The following is a 20418-nucleotide window of genomic DNA, read 5'->3' on the forward strand; positions in this document are numbered from 1 at the left end:
TACTCATGTCCATCCCTACTAGCCAAATGTGTTACAAGTTACACAACACACACACACATTTAAAAGCTATCAATTACTGTACAAGAGCAGAGAACATGCAGGAAAACATACTGTACATACATTACACACATTATAAAACAATATTATAATAGGTGGTAAATGGTTCTTAGTGCTTCACTGTAACCATGAACTTCCACCGACCTGAAGCCCTCTGCATTGGGGATGAACAGGTGGGGGTTGGGGGGGTCGCTATGGCAACGAGGGACCTTCACTGGTCGAGGACTGTTCCTGGGGGCTGAGTGGAGAACAGAGAAAGGGTCAACAAGGCCAAGCTATCCGACTAAATCCATACTTCAGTTCTATTTCTACACAGACATGTTTACCACTTAGACCTAACAGAAGCTTAAATCTAAAGCCACTTACAGAACAGTGAGTACACATTTTTTGTTATGTGCATGTGATCCCTGCTTAGATTGAACCCACAACCTTGGCATTGCTAGTTTCACACTCTTACCAACTGAGCCACACAGGACCACATATTTGCTCAGATGAGCCAGGGTCTTACCTAGGTACAAGCCACTGACTGGGCTGTGAGGCTTCCCGATCACATGACCAATGCACTCATTCATCAGAGCTTGCAAATTCTGCAGAGGGAATGATTTCCATAATCACAATACCATTCCACAAAATACAAAATCAATCAATAAAGTAATCAATCAAATAAGTAGTATGGTTTTACCAGGAAGTCGTCCTCTGGTAAAGCAGAGATGAAGGCAGGTTCAATGGCTTGGAGGAAATCAAAGCCTTGAGTGGCCCAGCGGGGTCTGGTTCCCCGGCCACTTTCACACTTGGTGAGGACGTAATTCATCCACTTCCTGGCGAAGGCAATATAGCATTCCCCAATCCGCTGACGGAACTCCCCCGACATCAGACGCACCACCTCCTTGTGGTACTACGGAGAACAAAAGTATATTTAAAGGTGCTCTTCACTTGACCAGTATAACATCTACATCAGAAAAGGAGAACCACGACACTCTTCCTCGTGGTGCTACTGTGAGGAACAATATTATGGCAGTCTGTTGGACACTGTTTCTGTTGGACACTGGTTTCGGTGTTAGACTGGTCAGCCAAAAACGCAAGGAGGACTAAGCCACTCTTGCTATTACCAATTTTGGTGGCATGCTCAATAGAACGGATTGTATTTCATTGTCTGCCTTCCTCAGTAAAGTTGACATTAGTCTAACCAGATATCTGCTGACAGTTAACCCCAGTTTACAGCTTCCCACTGTACTACCACAACCCTCCAAGACAGAACATTTATCAGTTGCAACACTGTGTAGAAAGACAGACAACTTTACAATCATTCCCATAAACAATTTAATTATTTTTCCATACTTTTTACAACACTAGGGGTACTGAGGAAATATTTATATTGCAGGCCTAAAGCAAGACTCCAAAGGCCGACCTAAAGTAACCCCCTCCACCCCCATGTGGCCGCCAGTCACCTATAGTTGCATCATGGCCGACTAATATAACCAATATCGCTAGTTGGCCCACTGCTCCCCTCCACCCCCCTACAGCCACCATTGACACCTAACCCCTGCAGACCTTGAAGGCGAAGTTATATCCCTTGATTCTGGCTTTTCTCTAGTACTGCTGCAACCTGGCCGACATTGATATCGCTAGGTAACATCCTTATCATACTGCCCACCCCCAACGACCCAGAACCCTTGAGCTCTAACCTCGAAGGCGAAGTTGTATCCCTGGATCATGGCCTCTCTGTAGTACTGCTGCAGCGTGGCTGACTCAGATTCCTCCACCTCGGCCTCAAACTCTGACGTGAACATGAACTCCACCCGGTCAATGGCCGTGTTGATCTTTCTACAGAGCTGTAAGGCTTCGTTCTGTGGGGGGGGAGACAAGCGAGTGAAGAAGAGGGAATGAGAGAGCAAGAGGAAGAGATAAAGACGGAGATAGTGAGTGTCTGTGTGTGTGTGTGGGGGTCTCGACTCCCTCTCCAAGTAAAGAAGAAAGAAACCCTTTGAGGGCAGCTTCAACCACAGCCTTGCCACACAGGAAACGCCTTATTGAGAAGAGAGGAAGCGAACAGCTTTTGAAACCAGGCCTCCAATGTGAGGAAGTATAGGAGACAACATCAGTCATGGGCATGACTTTTGGTTTCACAGCAGTATAAACATGACATTTGTGCAAAGTAAATGTGGTATTGGAACTGACCCTGTATTTTGCTTCTTACTTCCTTGTGCTCTTATTTCTATTTCTCGTGTGTTTTAATTCTACCTTGAATTACTTGTAATGCTACACTGTTAATGATCACTGCATTGTTGGGTTTGGAGCATGCATGAAATGCATTTCACTGTACTTGTGACATTAAAAACATGACATTTGAAGTCATCTTGTGCACTGCACCCTCTGCACCTGGGCCCAATTGCAGCTCAATAAACTTGGGCTTAATAGTGGATCATCTACAGTAAATTAATTGTAATTCAGGGAAACTTAGAGCATTTACAGTAAATGATCAGAGTGAATAAATATAGTGGATGGTACCTTGAGTTGCTCCAGGGAGCGGGCGATGAGGGGCTGGCTGGAGGTTTGCTCCCTGCTTAGGGTGAGCAGCTCGTCCATACTTTGCTGGAAGGCCTTACGCTGGGCCACAAGGTGGGCTGACTGCATCACTATCAGGAGCAGGTTCTCCACCTGAGGAGAAAGAGAGTCAGGACGGAAAGACATGCTAATTCTGCCATTAGCATCATGTGTGCTCCTCGTAAAAACATAGTACAGCATCTAGCAACCTTATCAAGAGGCTGAGGCACTTGGTGGTAAGTGTCTTGGTTAAGGTGTTGAGATGACAGTTGGCGGGACCAGGGTTTGAGTCCTGGTCTGGCTACCCTCACATTCACTGCAAAATCTAGCTCTTCAAAATGCACAAAGGAAGAGTATCACTTGAATTAACTACATTTCCCACCCACCTTCATGGCCCGTAGCGTGTCCACAGTCTCCATCTGAGGCACCAGTTTGACCAGCTTCCCATCCCAGTGCCACTGAACCCCGGCCTGGCCTGCCCCCCCAGGCGGGTCCCCTGCTCCATGCTTGCTCATCAGCAGGTAGGCCTCGTCCTCTGCCATCATCTCGTCGGGCTCCTTACTGCAATCCTTACCGGCTGCTGCGTTTAGAAGCTGCAGGATGAGGTCACGCTGGTGCATCAGGGCACATGGGACAAACACCTCCAGCTCCTCCAGCCCTGGGATCTGGACCTGCAGACAGACAGTCACAGACCGGTTAGCTTGTTCATCCATCAAAGAGGAAGGGAAATTCAGGAAGCAAACTGAAATTCCAATTTAATTGAAAACGCAATGAAGAACATTGGAGTTGGATTTTCACTTTAGTTCCTGAATGGATATTGACCATGGGTTGAATACATGGGGAGGAAAGAGAAGAAAACTAGCACGGAGAGTGATAAGGAACTAAATGTGTCATTTGAAGCACCTTGACATAATTTCTCTCCTTGAGAGCCTCCAGGAGGCATGGCACCCCACTGGTAATGCTGAAATCAGCAGCAATCTCCAGGTCCTGCAGAGAAAGAGAGGGGCACGGAGAGAGGGGCAAAGAGAAAGAGGGGCACAGATAGAGGTCAGAGCACTCTGAACACCCAATTATTTTATTTTGATACTTCCTATATTTAACCTGGGAAATCACATTGAGATAGATATCTATTTTTCAAGTGAGCCCTGACCAAGACGCTACATACATTTAGTAACTTACAAAATACAATATTGCCCAAATAAAAATGAACAGGAGGCAAACTGGGGGCAGCGTCTCTCACCTTACGGAGCATTTTGGCAAATCCCAGAGCTTTGGATGCCCTCTCTCTAGCCTCGTGGAACAGCTCCTTAAGTGACCGGCTCGTCTCAATTACCGAACGGCTAGAACGACAAAAAAACTGCTTAACATGAGCCTCTTACAGCAAGATTACTTTATTTTCCCAACAGCGGGAATTTCATTTGGTAAACACATTGAAAACCACATACTGGTGCAGTTGGAAAGTATTCAAAACCCTAGACTTTCTCCTCGTTGTCACATTACAGCTTTATTATAAAATTAATTAAATAAAAACATTAAATCCTCAAACTTCACACAATACCCCATAATGACATTTTTGCAAATGTATTAAAAATAAAAACAGAAATATCACATTTAAGTATTTAGACCCTTTGGTAGTGATGACAGCCTCGACTCTTCTTGAGTATGACGCTACAAGCTTGGCACACCTGTATTTGGGGAGTTTCTCCTATTCTTCTTGAGTATGACGCTACAAGCTTGACACACCTGTATTTGGGGAGTTTCTCCTATTCTTCTCTGCAGATCCTCTCAAGCTCTGTCAGGTTGGATGGGGAGCATCGCTGCACAGCTTTATTCAGGTCTCTCCAGAGATGGGTTCAAGTCCAGGCTCTGGCTGGGCCATTCAGCGACTAGTTGTCCCGAAGCCACTCCTGCATTGTCTTGGCTGTGTGCTTAGGTTCATTGTCCTGTTGGAAGGTGAACCTTCTCCCCAGTCTGAGGTCCTGAGTGCTCTGGAGCAGGTTTTCATCAAAGCTCTCTCTGTACCTTTCTCCATTCATCTTTCCCTCAATCCTAGTCTCCTAGTCCCTGCCGCTGAAAAACCCCACAGCATGATGCTACCACCACGCTTCACCGTATGGATCGTGCCAGGTTTCCTCCAGACGTGATGCTTGGCATTCAAGCCAAAGAGTTCAATCTTGGTTTTGTCAGACCAGATCATCTTGTTTCTCATGGTCTGAGAGTCTTTAGGTGCCTTTTGGCAAACACCAAGTGGGCTGTCAAGTGCCTTTTACTGAGGAGTGGCTTCTGTCTGGCCACTCTACCATAAAGGCCTGATTGGTGGAGTGCTGCAGAGATGGTTGTCTTTCTGTAATGTTCTCCCATCTCCACAGAGGAACTCTGTCAGTGACCATTGGGTTCTTGGGCATGTCTCCCCTAATTGCTCAGTTTGCCTGGGCGGCCAGTTTTAGGAAGAGTCTTGGTGGTTCCAAACAACTTCTATTTAAGAATGATGGAGGCCACGGTGTTCTTGGAGATCCTCAATGCTGCAGACATTTTTCGTTACCCTTTCCCAGATCTGTGCGTCGACACAATCCTGTCAACTGTGGGATGTTATATAGACAGATGTGTGCCTTTCCAAATCATGTCCAATCAATTGAATTTAACAAGGGTCCTCCAATCAAGTTGTATAAATGTCAAGGATGACCAATGGAAACAGGATGCACCGGAGTTCAATTTCAAGTATCATAACAAAGGGTCTGAATACATAAGTAAATAAGGTATGTTATTTATTTTCAATAAATTCACAAAAAATCTAAAAACCTGTTTCTTTGTCATTAAAGGGTATTGTGTAACGTAACTAAATGTGGAAAAAGTCCAGGGGTCTGAATACTTTCCGAATGCACTGTATGTGAAACATAAAACAAGACATACCGGATCTCATCTGAGACTGTACTGTCGTCGGCACTTTCCCAGAATTCATCACCACTCTTCTGCAGGCCCGTGTCCAGGAAGTCCCCTGTGGACTTGAGCAGCATCCCAGCAATGTCACTGTGAGAGAGAAGAGGAAGGGAATATTTAGCTAAGTGGCGCTAACTAAATACAATGTGGAAGAGGGAGTGAGTTGGATGCTCCCAAGGAGAATAGACACTTAAAATTAGATGGAGAAACAATGAATCAATGAACAAAAAAAACAAACACTTACCAGAAGAGTTTCCCAGACTGAGCCTCCCCTCGTCTGATGTAGGGAGTGATGACCTTGGAGAAGTTCCACTCCTCCTCTAGAAGGTTCTTCAGGCTGTGTGAGGCCTGGGGAAGCTGCTGCAGCATCTGGATCCAGCTGTGCATGTAGTCAAAGTACACCTGCAGACAGAGAGAGGAGAGATATCTCTACTGATTAAACAGGTAGGTGTGCAGCAGGGTTTTCATTAGCCGGTAACAGCAGGATTTTGGCTGATAAAAAAAATGAATAGCTGATAAATAAAATTGCCGCCAGCCAGTCGATGTAAATGCATTTGTCCGGTCATGCTTATCGGTGTATAGGTTAATTTACAACATTTTGTGCAATTAAATTTGCCAGTGTTATTATGGGTCTTATTTATCATACGAGCACAGCATATAGATATGGAGCCTAGAATGAGCGGAACATCTGTCAGACAGCAGGAGAGCTGTTGCTACAGTTACGTGAATCATGCTTTTATAAGCCTAATCATTACGCAACCATTTTAAATGCAAGCACCTGTTAATTTTTTGGGGATGTCCACGATTAAAGAGCTACTATTTTTATTTCTCAACTGGTAATTGAAGCACACTTCCCATTAACCATTCAAGTGCTTAGGCAACGGAAGACAAGCTTCAGTTTGTTTGCAATCCGAACTTTTAACTTCCTATTATGAGGCAAGTTTCACTTTTCTTCAAAGTAGCCTAACCAAAATACAACTAAAGGCTTACATATGCCATTGAAACCAGTAGCCTCTCTCATGCTTTTTGTTTTCAAATCAACTTTCTTTCACTGTCCATTAGCCAAATGTCCACAATCCTAGCCATAGCAGTAATACATACCAGTTGTTGCATCTTTAGATCTCCCCTCGTTCTAAATTTCAAAAAATATATTTTCATCTCCGTCACATGAAACCGCTTGCATGTGCGTTGCGCTTTTGCCAACGGTGTTTTGCAACTAATTGCATTAAGGAACAAACATTTGCGTGTAGCCTACTGCCGTGTGTGCAGCCTACTGCCGTGTGTGCAGCCTACTGCCGTGTGTGCATTGCTGCGCTTATAGTGTTAAGATAAGATTAAATGTTGATCAACTATTTTAACATTCTGATCTGTTGCATCAGCCTTAATGATTTAAAACATTTTTTGGGATGTACTGGTTGAATGAATTTGGGATCTATCACCCCACAATTGTCCCAGAGTCTGTTCGGAATAGGCAATGTATTTTTCGCACAAAATGACAAGCTGACCAATAGAATAGGTCAACTTTCCTACTATGGGGATAGTGGATTGAAATAGACTAGTGATTTTTGCTGTCCGTTATTAGTCTTGTTTGTGAAGAAAAGTAACTGTGGACAGTTATTCCAACATCGTTCAAGTGTGCATCAGAATTTGGTCAGGAGGATGCACGCCATTGCATGTGTTCTGTTACCATAACATAAAAGTGATTTCTATCATTCTGAGCACCGTGGCTGGACACCCTAATCAGGTTATGCATATGGGTCGGTAAAGTTCTCAAATGTCAGGTAAATTAAAAGACTGCTGGTCAAATGTCAGGTAAATTAAAAGGCTGCTGGTCAAATGTCAGGTGAATTAAAAGGCTGCTGGTCAAATCTCAGGTAAATTAAAAGGCTGCTGGTCAAATCTCAGGTAAATTAAAAGGCTGCTGGTCAAATGTCAGGTAAATTAAAAGGCTGCTGGTCAAATGTCAGGTAAATTAAAAGGCTGCTGGTCAAATCTCAGGTAAATTAAAAGGCTGCTGGTCAAATGTCAGGTAAATTAAAAGGCTGCTGGTCAAATGTCAGGTGAATTAAAAGGCTGCTGGTCAAATGTCAGGTAAATTAAAAGGCTGCTGGTCAAATGTCAGGTGAATTAAAAGGCTGCTGGTCAAATCTCAGGTAAATTAAAAGGCTGCTGGTCAAATGTCAGGTAAATTAAAAGGCTGCTGGTCAAATGTCAGGTAAATTAAAAGGCTGCTGGTCAAATCTCAGGTAAATTAAAAGGCTGCTGGTCAAATGTCAGGTAAATTAAAAGGCTGCTGGTCAAATGTCAGGTGAATTAAAAGGCTGCTGGTCAAATGTCAGGTAAATTAAAAGGCTGCTGGTCAAATGTCAGGTAAATTAAAAGGCTGCTGGTCAAATGTCAGGTAAATTAAAAGGCTGCTGGTCAAATGTCAGGTAAATTAAAAGGCTGCTGGTCAAATGTCAGGTAAATTAAAAGGCTGCTGGTCAAATGTCCGGATCCACATTTTCCTAACGGAAACCTGGTGCGCATGTAGTCAAAGTACACCTGTAGACAAAGGGATGAATGTACAGTGATCAACAAGCAGGTAAGTGGATATGTTGCCTACTTACAGGTGTACAATGTTATTCATTGCATGGCTGCATGCAGCAGGTAGTTTCCTCTCCAGTTTGAGACCGTGCCAAGTCATTTGATAAGCAAATCAAGTTCCTAAATGTATGTCCTGACAATTGCTTTGCATGGTTTTTCCACAGTATGATTGTCACCGGTCTGTGATACCACCACCATTATCCTAACACAAATTCCTCCTATAATATATACCATTCTTCCTATGGCATTGTGTGGTATTGCTTCCTATTTGTCAGCAGATGGCAGAGATACTGGGGAATACCTTCATCCTCATTGCTGTCATTCTGATTGTATTAGCCTCACTGCAGGGCAGGGTTGTGATATTCCTAAAGTAAAGCCTGTTTTTCTGCAGCAGCTGAGTGGTGGCAGACGGTAGTAGAATAGACTTTGACCCTGACAGTGCTGTGGTGGTGACCCTTTTTAGAATTCAGGAACATTGTGTTTTCTTCGGCTTTTATCACCCACTACCGGCCGTCTGTCCAAGGAGACAGACCGCGAGGAAAGGAAACGCTGCAGCCTAAACTCCTGAGAAGTAATCAGTGATTGACTGATGCCAATTCCTACCACACCCCTGGCTGCCATGTGCTGATTCAGCTTGGTGGTTGATGGTTAAAGCGCTCTCACCCCAGAGATAAGCGCACACTGTTCTCAAGCAGATTTACCAGGTGCTAGTATAACCCCAAGCCTGGGTCCTGGCCAGGCACCCAGAGAAACACAAGCCACTTCCCTACAGTATGCCTCTCTAGTCTTAACCCACACACTCAGGTTGAGTAGGACGCAGCCTCTAACTTCACCCTGGTGAAAGGATGATGTAAAAGATGTAAAAGTTGTGCTCTGAGACTTTAGTAACCTCTGGGGTAATCTACACCCGACAGACAATAGTGACCTCGGTAACCTCTGGGGTAATCTACACCCGACAGACAATAGTGACCTCGGTAACCTCTGGGGTAATCTACACCCGACAGACAATCGTGACCTCGGTAACCTCTGGGGTAATCTACACCCGACAAAGAAGCTAAATTGCAGAAAAGAGTCTCTGCGCGATGGACACACTTAAATCAAAACATTTCAGTGGTTTAGGGTAGTTTCCCAACACATCTACTACATATTAGTACTCCCTAGTTTGTTTTACCACCAGCATCTGGGGAGGTCCTCTTCAAACTTGTCTATGTTATGTAGCAGTGATAATGCATTTGAGACCTGTCATAAGCATGTATGACTCACTTATAACTTTTGTGGAAAGAGGAATTTTGCAACCCTAATCCTGACTCAGTAGGTCTGTCTTACCACCAGCATTTTGTGGAGGTCCTCCTCGAATTCGTCTATGTTGGCATTGGTCTGGAGTCCCTGGGGGTCTGTGACCACCCCCCTCAGCATGTACTGGTAATACTGCTTCATCAGGAGACCACCTTTCAACACCTCCTTACATTCACGCACCAACTACAGGACAGATGGAAACAGAGGTTAGCATGGGCATCAACTGACATGTAGCCTACCTTACTGAGCCAAACCGAGCTGTACTAGGCTGGACTGGTTATGCAGCCACCACTGTGCTTTAAAGGACAATGTGAAAAGAACATATCTGGGCCAGCGCAGTGCAGTTCAGGTCAGCCCTACAGTGTGAATCAGGCAATAGAGATGATCATCACTATTCACCTCTCCTATTTAGAATGAGCAAGGCAGAGTGGGAGAAACAGAGAAAGTGTGCCTGCTGACCTGTTTGATGCTGAGCAGTGATGGCTCCCCTGCAGGCCTCTGTTCCAGTCTCAGCTTAAGGCACTCGTGTATCACGTTCAGCAGGACGCGGCACAGGACCAGGAAGGCAGGTCGGAATGAGGGCAGATCCATGTCCAACAGCTCCTCCCAGGAAACTTGGTCCGCCCCCAGCTCTGGGCCCCCGGGAGTGCTGCAGGAGGACAGGTGGCGGGACAGCTCCGGTAGGTAGTCACTGTACAGCATGGGGTCTGGGAAGTCCGTGAACTAGAGAAACAGACATGTTAGCATGTCTAAACTAAAACGTGAGAGGGACAGCTCCAGTAGGTAGTCACTGAACAGCATGGGGTCTGGGAAGTCCGTGAACTAGAGAAACAGACACAGACATGTTAGCATGTCTAAACTAAAGCATGAGAGGGACAGCTCCAGTAGGTAGTCACTGTACAGCATGTGGTCTGGGAAGTCAGTGAACTAGCTGGGAAGACGAACATACAACACAAAAAAACTAACACAGAATACACAGACAGGTTAGCATGTCGGCAAACTACAGAGGGCTGAGAAAGGTGAGGATAGTGTAATGCAGAGTTTTCAAAACTTCTGCTTCAGTATTAAACTGGTTAACTGGTCAATTCAACTGGTCATCTGTGAGGTAAAAAGTCAAAATATTCCTGAAAAGAGCAGTGTAGATTCCTAGCTAAATATCTTTCTGTTTACAAGTTGAGTATGCGGTGAACGTTTTTTTTTCAGCCAGCACACTGATGTTGGTTTCACAGATAAATGACAACCTCAGCGAGGGGAAGAGGGGCCCCAGGGATGGTGACTCAGCCATCCTGTATGTATATGGGTGGTTGTGTGTGCACACTGGGTCTCTACACATGACCACAGCTGAGAGAGCACTGAGATAGTCTAACACATGGACTAGTCAGTTGGGCTCTGAAATGGCACATTATCAGCAAAGCACCCTGCAGTACAGTGGCTGCTTAGTTGGAAATCAATTGAACTAATTATATGTGAATGAGGTTCATTTGTGAAGAAAAAAATATAATGATTTTCATTCATATTTGCTTTGCCAAAACGTGTCTAGCTTTCAACTCGACAGAAAGCAAACATGAACAAGCTCCATTAAGCCCAATTAAAAATCCACCAGGGATTCATGATTAAAATGCATATAGGCCTGTACAATCCAATTAACCATGGTTATTTTCAAGGTGCATAACATGTATCAAGTACAAGCACTTCCCTCTCATTTCGCAACCTCACAATAACCACAGTGCAGCTCTGCGAACACAATATCCAAAAACAGAGCCAGGGCAAGCTAAGCTGAACAAGGTGGACTAGTTATGCATCCACCATAGTTGCTGGAACTGGGATGGAAAAGACAGTGAAAACAACATCTCTGAGCCTGCACTGTATGGTTTGGTTGGGCATGAATGTGAAAGGGGTTTTCAAACCTCTGCAAGGGGACCCCCAGACATATCACAATATTGTTGTAGCCTTTAACTAGCTAACATGATTCACCTTATCAAGGGCTTGATGATTTGTTAAGATGATTCACCTTATCAAGGGCTTGATGATTTGTTAAGATGATTCACCTTATCAAGGGCTTGATGATTTGTTAAGATGATTCACCTTATCAAGGGCTTGATGATTTGTTAAGATGATTCACCTTATCAAGGGCTTGATGATTTGTTAAGATGATTCACCTTATCAAGGGCTTGATGATTTGTTAAGATGATTCAAGTGTGCTAGCTCTGGAATAGATCAAATACATGGAATGGCTGTGGACTCAGCGGAGTGGTTTGAAAACCCCTGCCATATATTGGACAAATGAGAGAGACTAGACACACAGCAATCTAAGCTCTCATGTGAATTTATGACAACCTTTCGACCACTCAGGTCTTCTTCGGATCTCAAAACATAGTGGAAGTTGTCATGTCAACAATTAACCACATAGGACAGCGTTTGTCATGTCAAAAAGTAATTCTGCATTTTTCACAACAAAAAAAAAGACAACACATAAGAAATATCTTGTAGATACGCAGATTTAAAATGCTTCTCATTGTAATTTCTGCTCAGCATCAGACTAATTCTGTGCTTCAGTTGCACTTCTCCACTCAGATGAGAATTCATGAACAGGCATTCTATCAGCAGACAGAGCTCTGACTGATGTGTAGCTACGTTTCTCCTGTACTTCTCAGTGTGGCCAGCCTAGTTCTCTGGTAAAATAAAATATTAACTTCAAGCAAAACATCAGGAAATGTAGCTGGCTACATTCTTTCTATGATAAACAGACATAGGATGGCCGTTTCTGCAAAAAAGACCTTGCTTTTTCATTCTAAGCTCATTTACTTGTGGCTGCTAGCCGAATAGCGTTGCATTTCTGTTGTCATCGGATGTTTTCTGCTGAATGTGACGCACCAAGGTATTTTCTGTGAAAGAAAACTACAATTGTGCAGATCCCTGATCGTTCTATTGAAGCAAAAAAAAACACGACTTTCAATATAAAATGCAGATGAAAGATTTTTGCAGATTTTTTGAAAGTCTGTTATTTGAGTCAGCTGTGCAGTGCTAGGGCAAAACGTGCACCCATTGGGGTCAACAGGACAGTTTGAGAAATACGGACATAGGAACATATGACAATGCGCAGAGTCTCTCCCTCTAATTTCCTTTTTATCATTTGAAATACATCACCTGCTCAAAGACATTTCTCCTATATAAAACCATATGACAGCACTCTCTTACCTCCTGTGCAGGCGTGTGGCTGAGCAGGGCTGCCCGGGACCTCTGGAGGGAGGGGTCCATCAGCTTGTGTAGTCTCAGAATCAGTTTCCTCAGCCCCATCTGTTTCAAGGCCTTATCTACGAATGGTCTGAAGATGGCTGTAGGGCAGTTCATCCCTCCTGTCCCTGTGCCCCCCGATACCACCTCCATAGTCCCTGTCCCATCCTCAGATAGTAGTAACTGGGCAAATTTAGGAGTCAAACAGGGGGAGAGTTCATCTTCTCCCGGCTCAGTTGTCGTTTCACCCCCTCTGGGCTCACCAGATTCCCCCTCCTCCCCCACTAGGTCCCTGTCCTCTCCGTCGCTGTCACCGGCAGTGAAGGTTGCCGTGGAGTCATTCTCCTCGTCTTCTTCATCCTCGTCTTCCTCGTCGTTGCCACGGGAACAGCGTGGCGAGGGGATCTCGAAGACGGGCCAGCCGATACGGGAAAGGTCCCTGAGGCCGAGGACAGTCGCCATAACACGAAGTTTCTGGTTCAGATCCTAAGTGAAAATATAATACATATGCCATTTTGTAGATGCTTTCATACAAAGCGACTTACATTTTCGTATTGGTTGGCCCAGCAGGATCCTAGTGTTGCAAACACAGTGTACTACCAACTAAGCAAGCCAGGAACACAGAAAATAGTTCATTGTTTTTCTAGTTAGAGGACATAATTTCTCCATGTATTGGCTCTCTACTAGGGTTGCAAAGGGTTGGAAACTTTCCGGGAAATTTAAAAAGTTTCCACCTCTGAATATTCCCCAAAATGTGCAACCTTAATTATTTAAGTTATTACATTTTTAGTTATTTCTTTGAATGTACTTCTTAAGCTCTTTTGACATCAGCGGTTGTCACAAAAAAAGGTAAATGTCAGCTTTTTTGCTGACCCCAAAGTGCTATATTTATAAAGCTTACTGTGAGTGCTTACTGCGCTTTTCTATGCATTCTGTCACTTTACCGCCCCTCTCCTGTTATTGTGAACGCGTGTAAAACCTCAGTCAATCAATCCGGTCCCTACCTGTGTGATGTTGAGCCAGAGACAGAGTGCCTGCACCCTGCCCTGGAAGTCCCTGGCCGCGTACTTCTCATAGTCCTTCTGGAGGGTCTGCAGGGACGGGTACAAAGCCTCTACTGACTCCAGCAGCTCCATCACCCGTTTGACCTGCTCGAAGGCCAGCCGCTGGCGCTGGAGGTGCTCCCTGCACCCCGCCCCGGAGCCCAGGGGCGCCGCTGCGTCTACTGCCGAGGAGGGGCAGGCGCTGAAGCCCCATGGGTCAACTGAAGCAAAGTGATTCTGGTTCGTCTCTGGGGCTCCAACAGCAGCAGGCTGGTTAAAATCCCTCTCCTCCCCAGAAACAGTCTCTGAGGCCTGGGTTGGAGACCTCTGTTTGGGACCCTGGTCTGGGCCGCCACAGCAAGGCTCTGTTAACACTAGTGTCCTCTGGGCTCCCTGGCCGGGAGATGCCCCTGATCCAACCATACCTGGTCGTCCTACACACACCCCCAGGGTCAGTTGTCCCAGGCCCACGGTGCTGGGGCTCAGGCTGTGGTAATTGACCTTAAAGTGGAGCACCTTGTTGATGATGTCTGGGATTGCTTGTCGAGCCGTGAACAGGAACAGATCCTGGTCGTTGACAGAGCGTCTCGCGTGCCACGCCTGGAGCTCCAGCCACACCACCTGGAGAGATGGAAGAAGGGATGAGAGCGAGAGTCAGGACACATAAAAGCGCAATACACGATATACATCACCAGAAGATAGCATTAATAATCAATTCATAAGTCAATCCATAGCTACCTCATTGTTCTGGCCCATGAAGGCTGAGTTCTCCAGACCTCGCTGCTCCTTCTCCTTCTTCTTGGACGACATGGAAGTCAGCTTCAATAACAACCTCAGCGTCTCAAAGAACTTGAGTCTATCTGCAGGGCAGTCTGTCCTTGAGGTCTGGCGGTGGGTGCGGTGGGCCATGGGGTGGGGGATAGTGACAGGGAGCTTGCTGCTGCCGCATCCCAGCGATAGGTAGGGTTTCCTGGGGTCCATGTTCAGGGCTGAGCCTCCACCAAAGGGGCTGGAGGTCTTGGAGAGCGGGTCCAGCATGAAGGAACCTTCAAAGGTCTTCTTATGGTCTCTCTCGCTGGAACGCAGGGTGGTGCGTTGTCTTTTACCCTGCTTATAGTTGTGTTGGTGCTCCTCGGTTGCTTTGTTTACGTTTATTTGGATCCCCTCAGAAGGGTCGGTCTGTTTCTTACTCAACTTGTAGTTATGTTGCTCAGCCTCTGGGGGGTCCTTCTCTCGGTCTCGCTCAGCCCCCTCTCTAGGCCTGTAGGGGTTAGGCTCACTCTCTCTCTGGGGCTGGGATGGACTGGAGGGGGCTGGCTGATTGTCTACTGAGATACAGAAAGAGAAAAATCTATACTTATTCTAACCAATAACAGAACCTTTACCCCCCAAGAAAATATACATGCTGTGGTGACTTTACTCACTGCTACTTGCTCATTCCAAACACCAGCCACTATGGTGGTTTGTATTTGTATGTATTAAGGATCCACATTAGCTGCTGCCAAGGAATAGAGTTAGTTCCATGTAGCCATGGTTCTACATATTACTGTGCGCTTCCCAATGTCTGTTCTTGACTTGGGGATTGTGAAGAGACCTCTGGTGGCATGTCTTATGGGGTATGCATGGGTGTCCGAGCTGTGTGCTACTTGTTTAAAAACAGACACCTCTGCGCATTCAGCATGTCAACACTTTTTACAAAAACAAGTAACACTAACCCAGCACTAACCACTAAGCTACCTTCCGCCCAATGCTTTTAGTTAGAAGTATTTAGGACTAACATATCTTGCCACCCATTCTGAAACCGCAGCTGTGTTAACCGTCCCGGTGATTTTAATAGCTGACGTGTATAGTGTTGAGTCCTAAGCATACACACTGGCTTTATTCAAGGCCATTGGCGTGTCATTAGTAAATATTATTTAAAAAAAATTATAAATGTTTTTTTTTTAAAGGGCCTAGACAGCTGCCCTGGGGAATTCCTGATTCTAATTGGATGCTTCCATTATTTATTTGTCCACATTTATTTTTCCAGCAGCAGACTATGATTGATGTCAAAAGCCACACTGAAGTCTAACAAAAACAGCTCCTACAATCGTATCATCAATTTCTCACAGCCAATCAGTCATTTGTGTAAGTGCTGTGCTTGATGAATGTCCTTCCCTAGAAGCATGCTGAAAGTCTTGTCAATTTGTATACAGTAAAATAGCAAATGTATCTGGTCAACCCACACATTTTCCTCAAAAGCTTACTAAAAGGGTTGGTAGCAGGCTGATTGGTTGGCTATTTGAGCCAGTAAAGGGGGCTTGACTATTCTTAGGTAGGGGAATGACTTTTGCTTCCCTCCAGGCCTGAGGGCACACACCTTCTAGTAGGCTTAGACTGAAGGTAAGGCAAATAGGAGTGGCAATATTGTCCGCTATTATCCTCTGTCATTTTCCATCCAAGTGGTCAGACCCCGGTGACTTGTCATTGTAGATAATACATTTTTTTTATTTTTTAAATCACCTCTACAAAATTAGTGGATGTCTTTCATAATTTGTTCAGATATACTTCAATGTGTACAGTCAGTGTTAATTTACAATAAAAATAAAAAAGTAGTTGGCAATATCAGTGGGTTTTGTGATGAATGAGCCATCTGGTTCAATGAATGATGGAACCGAGTTTGCTTTTTTGCTAAAATTTTTATTTAAGCTTTTTACTAGCATTCTTTATATAATGTTTATATAATCGTTTATACGGTCATTTTCTTATTAGTAAGTGGAATAAGCAATTTCATAAATGTATCAAGTGCAGCATATGGTCGCTCCTCATTACACACCAACAAATATTATTTAGAGTTAAATTAACGTATTTATATCTTTGTGCATGCTTTAGGGTTGATTGAGATTTTTTTTTGGAGCAACGCGCACCTTTTGTAACATGATACCCTCACCGGTCCATATGTTTCTAGACCCTCAAATAGCAACATACACAAGGGGCCGATGCAGTGATTTCCTTCTTGTTGTCTTCCATTTGGTAAAGCAAAGAAGAATCACATTTAAAACATCACCACTGTTAGCTAATTTCAATGAAAACCAATTGCATATTTGAAAAATAGCTACATGTAATGAAAGTTAAGGTTTGTTTTACATTACCTCGTTCTGTGCCTGCCAGTTGGCTTGCTAGCTAGCTATCGGACTAAAAATAGCTTCCCACATCTCCCCATGTGAAATAAGCAGATATATAATTACAGTTGAAGTCGGAAGTTCACATATACTTAGGTTGGAGTCATTAAACTAGTTTTTCAACCACTCCACAAATTTCTTGTTAATTAACAAACTATAGTTTTGGCAAGTCGGTTAGGACATTACTTAGTGGATGACACATTTTCCAACAAATGTTTACAGACAGATTATTTCACAGTATCACAATTCCAGTGGGTCAGAAGTTTACATACACTAAATTGACTGCCTTTAAACAGCTTGTAACATTTCAGATGATGTCATGGCTTTAGAAGCTTCTGATAGGCTAATTGTCATAATTTGAGTCAATTGGAAGTGTACCTGTGGATGTATTTCAAGGCCTACCTTCAAACTCAGTGACTCTTTGCTTGACATGGGAAAATCAAAATAAATCAGCCAAGACCTCAGAAAAAAAAATATAGACCTCCAAAAGTCTGGTTCATCCTTGGGAGCAATTTCCAAACGCCTGAAGGTACCACTTTACAATAAATAGTACACAAGTATAATCACCATGTGACCACAGCCGTCATACCGCCCAGGAAGGAGACGAGTTCTGTCTCCTAGAGATTAACTTACTTTGGTGTGAAAAGTGCAAATCAATCCCAGAACAGCAGCAAAGGACCTTGTGAAGATGCTGGAGGAAATGGGTACAAAAGTATCTATATCCACAGTAAAACGAGTCCTATATCAACATAACCTGAAAAGCTGCGAAGCCACCATAAAAAAATAAATAATCCAGACTTCGGGTTGCAACTGCACATGGGGACAAAGATTGTACTTTTTGGAGAAATTTCCTCTGGTCTGATGAAACAAAAATCGAACTGTTTGGCCATAATGACCATCGTTATGTTTGGAGGAGAAAGGGGAGGCTTGCAACCCGAAGAACACCATCCCAACCGTGAAGCACGGGGGTGACAGCATCATGTTGTGGGGGTGCTTTGCTGCAGGAGGGACTGGTGCACTTCACAAAATAAATGGCAAAATGATGTGGATATATTGAAGCAACATCTCAAGACATCAGTCAGCCAGGAAGTTAAATTTTAGTCGCAAATGGGTCTTCCAAATGGACAATGACCTCAAGCATACTGCCAAAGTTGTGGCCAAATCGATTAAGAACAACAAAGTCAAGGTATTCGAGTGGCCATCACAAAGCCCTGACCTCAATTCTATAGAAAATGTGTAGGCAGAACTGAAAAAGCAGGTGAGAGCAAGGAGGCCTATAAACCTGACTCAGTTACACCAGTTCGGTCAGGAGCAATGGGAAGCTTGTGGAAAGTAACCCGAAACATTTGACGCAAGTTAAACAATTTAAAGGCAACGCTACCAAATACTAATTGAGTGTATGTAAACTTCTGACCCACTGGGAATGTGATGAAAGAAATAATTGCTGAAATCAATCACAACTATTATTCTGAAATTTCAAATTCTTAAAATAAAGTGGTGATCCTAACTGACCTAAAACGGAGCATTTTTACTAGGATTAAATGTCAGGAATTGTGAAAAACTGAGGTAAATGTATTTGGTTAAGGTGTATGTAAACTTCCAACTTCAACTGTAAATAATATGCCCTGGTAAATATAGTATTTTTACTTGCCAGTGTAATCTACAACATTATCCCAGTTTAATATGCTGCTTGAATGTATTAGTTACCATATCAGCTAAAAGTAGAATATGATGTTTTGGGCGCGGAGAAGAAGCACATCTCGCAGTGGTTTTTTACAAATAGCCTGGAATCACTAGTTATTCTAATGAAGTTACATTGTTATTTGAATAGTAGCTGATATTATATTTGCTTATCAATGCAAGAGGCTACTTTGATGCATAGCCTATAGATCAAGGAACCAAGCAAGCTTCATTGCCAAAAAACAATGCCCCCACAGCTACTCAAGGAATAATACAGCGCGTTACAATTTTCATGTGGCACAGGAGTATGTCGAATGTTGGAACGCACTACAAGGACCCACTTCTTTTGTGACAAAAACACTGCACTCTTCAGGGTCCGTCTACGTAGGGTATAAGTTGTCCTTAACGGGTAGATTGGGTTAATGTTCATCTGTCACGTTTATCTGCAAACAATGTGTTTACCTAACATGTTTATCACACGATACCCCTGTCCCCTCTACTCCGGACTCTGTGACCACTACCTTCATCTTATCCCCCCAACTTACTCTTGTTAGGAGAGTGTCCGACGGGGGAGCGTCCAGCCGACCTGGCCTGGCTGTTCTTCTGGTGTTTCCCCGACATGCGTTTCATCTGCCGGGAAGTGTAGGGGGGTGATGTGCCGTACAGAGCTTCCTCTTCCTCGCTGGGCTCATACCAAAAGTCTTCCACCTCGCAGCTCTGATGCGCCGAACCATCTTTTGAGGGATTGACCTGCCTGTGGGAAAAGAGTAGGGTTATGTTTAGTGTGGATTCTATGGAAACTAATCTAGTATCTGCAATGAAAAACATCCTGTGGAGATGAGGGGTGTGGTGAATGAAAAGAATCTGAAAACATATGCGGGAGATAAAAGGTGGTCATGCCAACGAGCGGTAGGCCTTTCCCTGTTATTCTAATAGGCTATTCGTACATCTGGGACCATCAGCATTCAGATGCTTGTAAAATGGCTTTTGCAATGTCAAATAATAGGCTTTATTGGTAGAGTGACGAATGTATTTTCCTGGGTCATTGTTACCAAATGTGCTCTATAAAATGGTTTAAACAGAGTAGCCAACTCAGATCCAACTACTGATAAGGGTTCAGGGTCACCGTAAGAAATAGTTTTGTTAGTTCTGCTTTAAACAGTCAGTGTATTTGGTCATTTTTACATGAACAGGGTAATTTCATAAAGGACAGCATTAATTTCACATTCATTGGTAGGAGTGGTAGAATCTCTCCATAAAATTCCAAACAGTCTAAACCATTTGCTTTCGTAGACCATTCGCTTTCGAGACAGGGGTAAAATCCAAAACTGCAATATATTAACTGGCTCAACTTAGAGAAGTAATCTCAGACATCTCCAGCTCAGATGTCCAGCTCATGAGCACCAATCAGCAGCAGATATTTAAAATGTTGAGTTCATGCAAAAAACAACAATATTGCATTGCATCAATTTGTTCTCCTAGTTAAACCAAATCGCAGCAAAACATTTTAAACTAAAATGTATCATATGCCATGCATCTAGACTAGGGGTGCACGATATATCGGTGAACATATCGGATTCGGCTGAAATTTTCTAAAAATGCCAACATCGGCATTGGCCCAATGTCTAGTTTAACGCCGATGGGCAAAACTGATGTCAAAACTGACGTGCATACCTATATAAACGTAGGTACATGATGTAATGTCACAAAACAAATATATAGCGCTACACTTGCAACACAGCATTCCAAACCCAGCCCACAATGTCTGCTGTGTGGATCGAGCAGTCATTTGAACGAGTAAGAACATTTCAGCAAGACAACTCAAAAAGGTGAAATCCATTAAAAACGCCAAGATAATGGAATTCATTGCCCTTGACAAT

At 43.9% G+C, this 20418-nt stretch overlaps 1 protein-coding gene across 2 annotated transcripts in view; it reads right to left on the reverse strand.

The window, feature by feature from the left end:
- LOC139376894 (mitogen-activated protein kinase kinase kinase 4-like) overlaps positions 1-20418 on the reverse strand; it is a 79650-nt gene that overhangs the window by 23319 nt on the left and 35913 nt on the right. For both annotated transcript variants that reach the window (XM_071119883.1, XM_071119884.1), the window contains exons 2-17: positions 19084-19292; positions 14436-15025; positions 13659-14318; positions 12619-13140; positions 9880-10143; positions 9451-9603; positions 5783-5940; positions 5512-5628; positions 3842-3941; positions 3505-3588; positions 2988-3272; positions 2566-2715; positions 1743-1904; positions 740-952; positions 566-644; positions 202-295 (exon numbers count right to left, since the gene is read on the reverse strand). In XM_071119883.1, coding sequence (XP_070975984.1) covers positions 202-295; positions 566-644; positions 740-952; positions 1743-1904; positions 2566-2715; positions 2988-3272; positions 3505-3588; positions 3842-3941; positions 5512-5628; positions 5783-5940; positions 9451-9603; positions 9880-10143; positions 12619-13140; positions 13659-14318; positions 14436-15025; positions 19084-19292 — 3840 coding nt within the window. The remainder of the gene's footprint in view (positions 1-201; positions 296-565; positions 645-739; positions 953-1742; positions 1905-2565; positions 2716-2987; positions 3273-3504; positions 3589-3841; positions 3942-5511; positions 5629-5782; positions 5941-9450; positions 9604-9879; positions 10144-12618; positions 13141-13658; positions 14319-14435; positions 15026-19083; positions 19293-20418) is intronic.

This window comes from Oncorhynchus clarkii, chromosome 20, assembly GCF_045791955.1.
Source record: "Oncorhynchus clarkii lewisi isolate Uvic-CL-2024 chromosome 20, UVic_Ocla_1.0, whole genome shotgun sequence".
NCBI classification, from domain to species: Eukaryota; Metazoa; Chordata; class Actinopteri; order Salmoniformes; family Salmonidae; genus Oncorhynchus; species Oncorhynchus clarkii.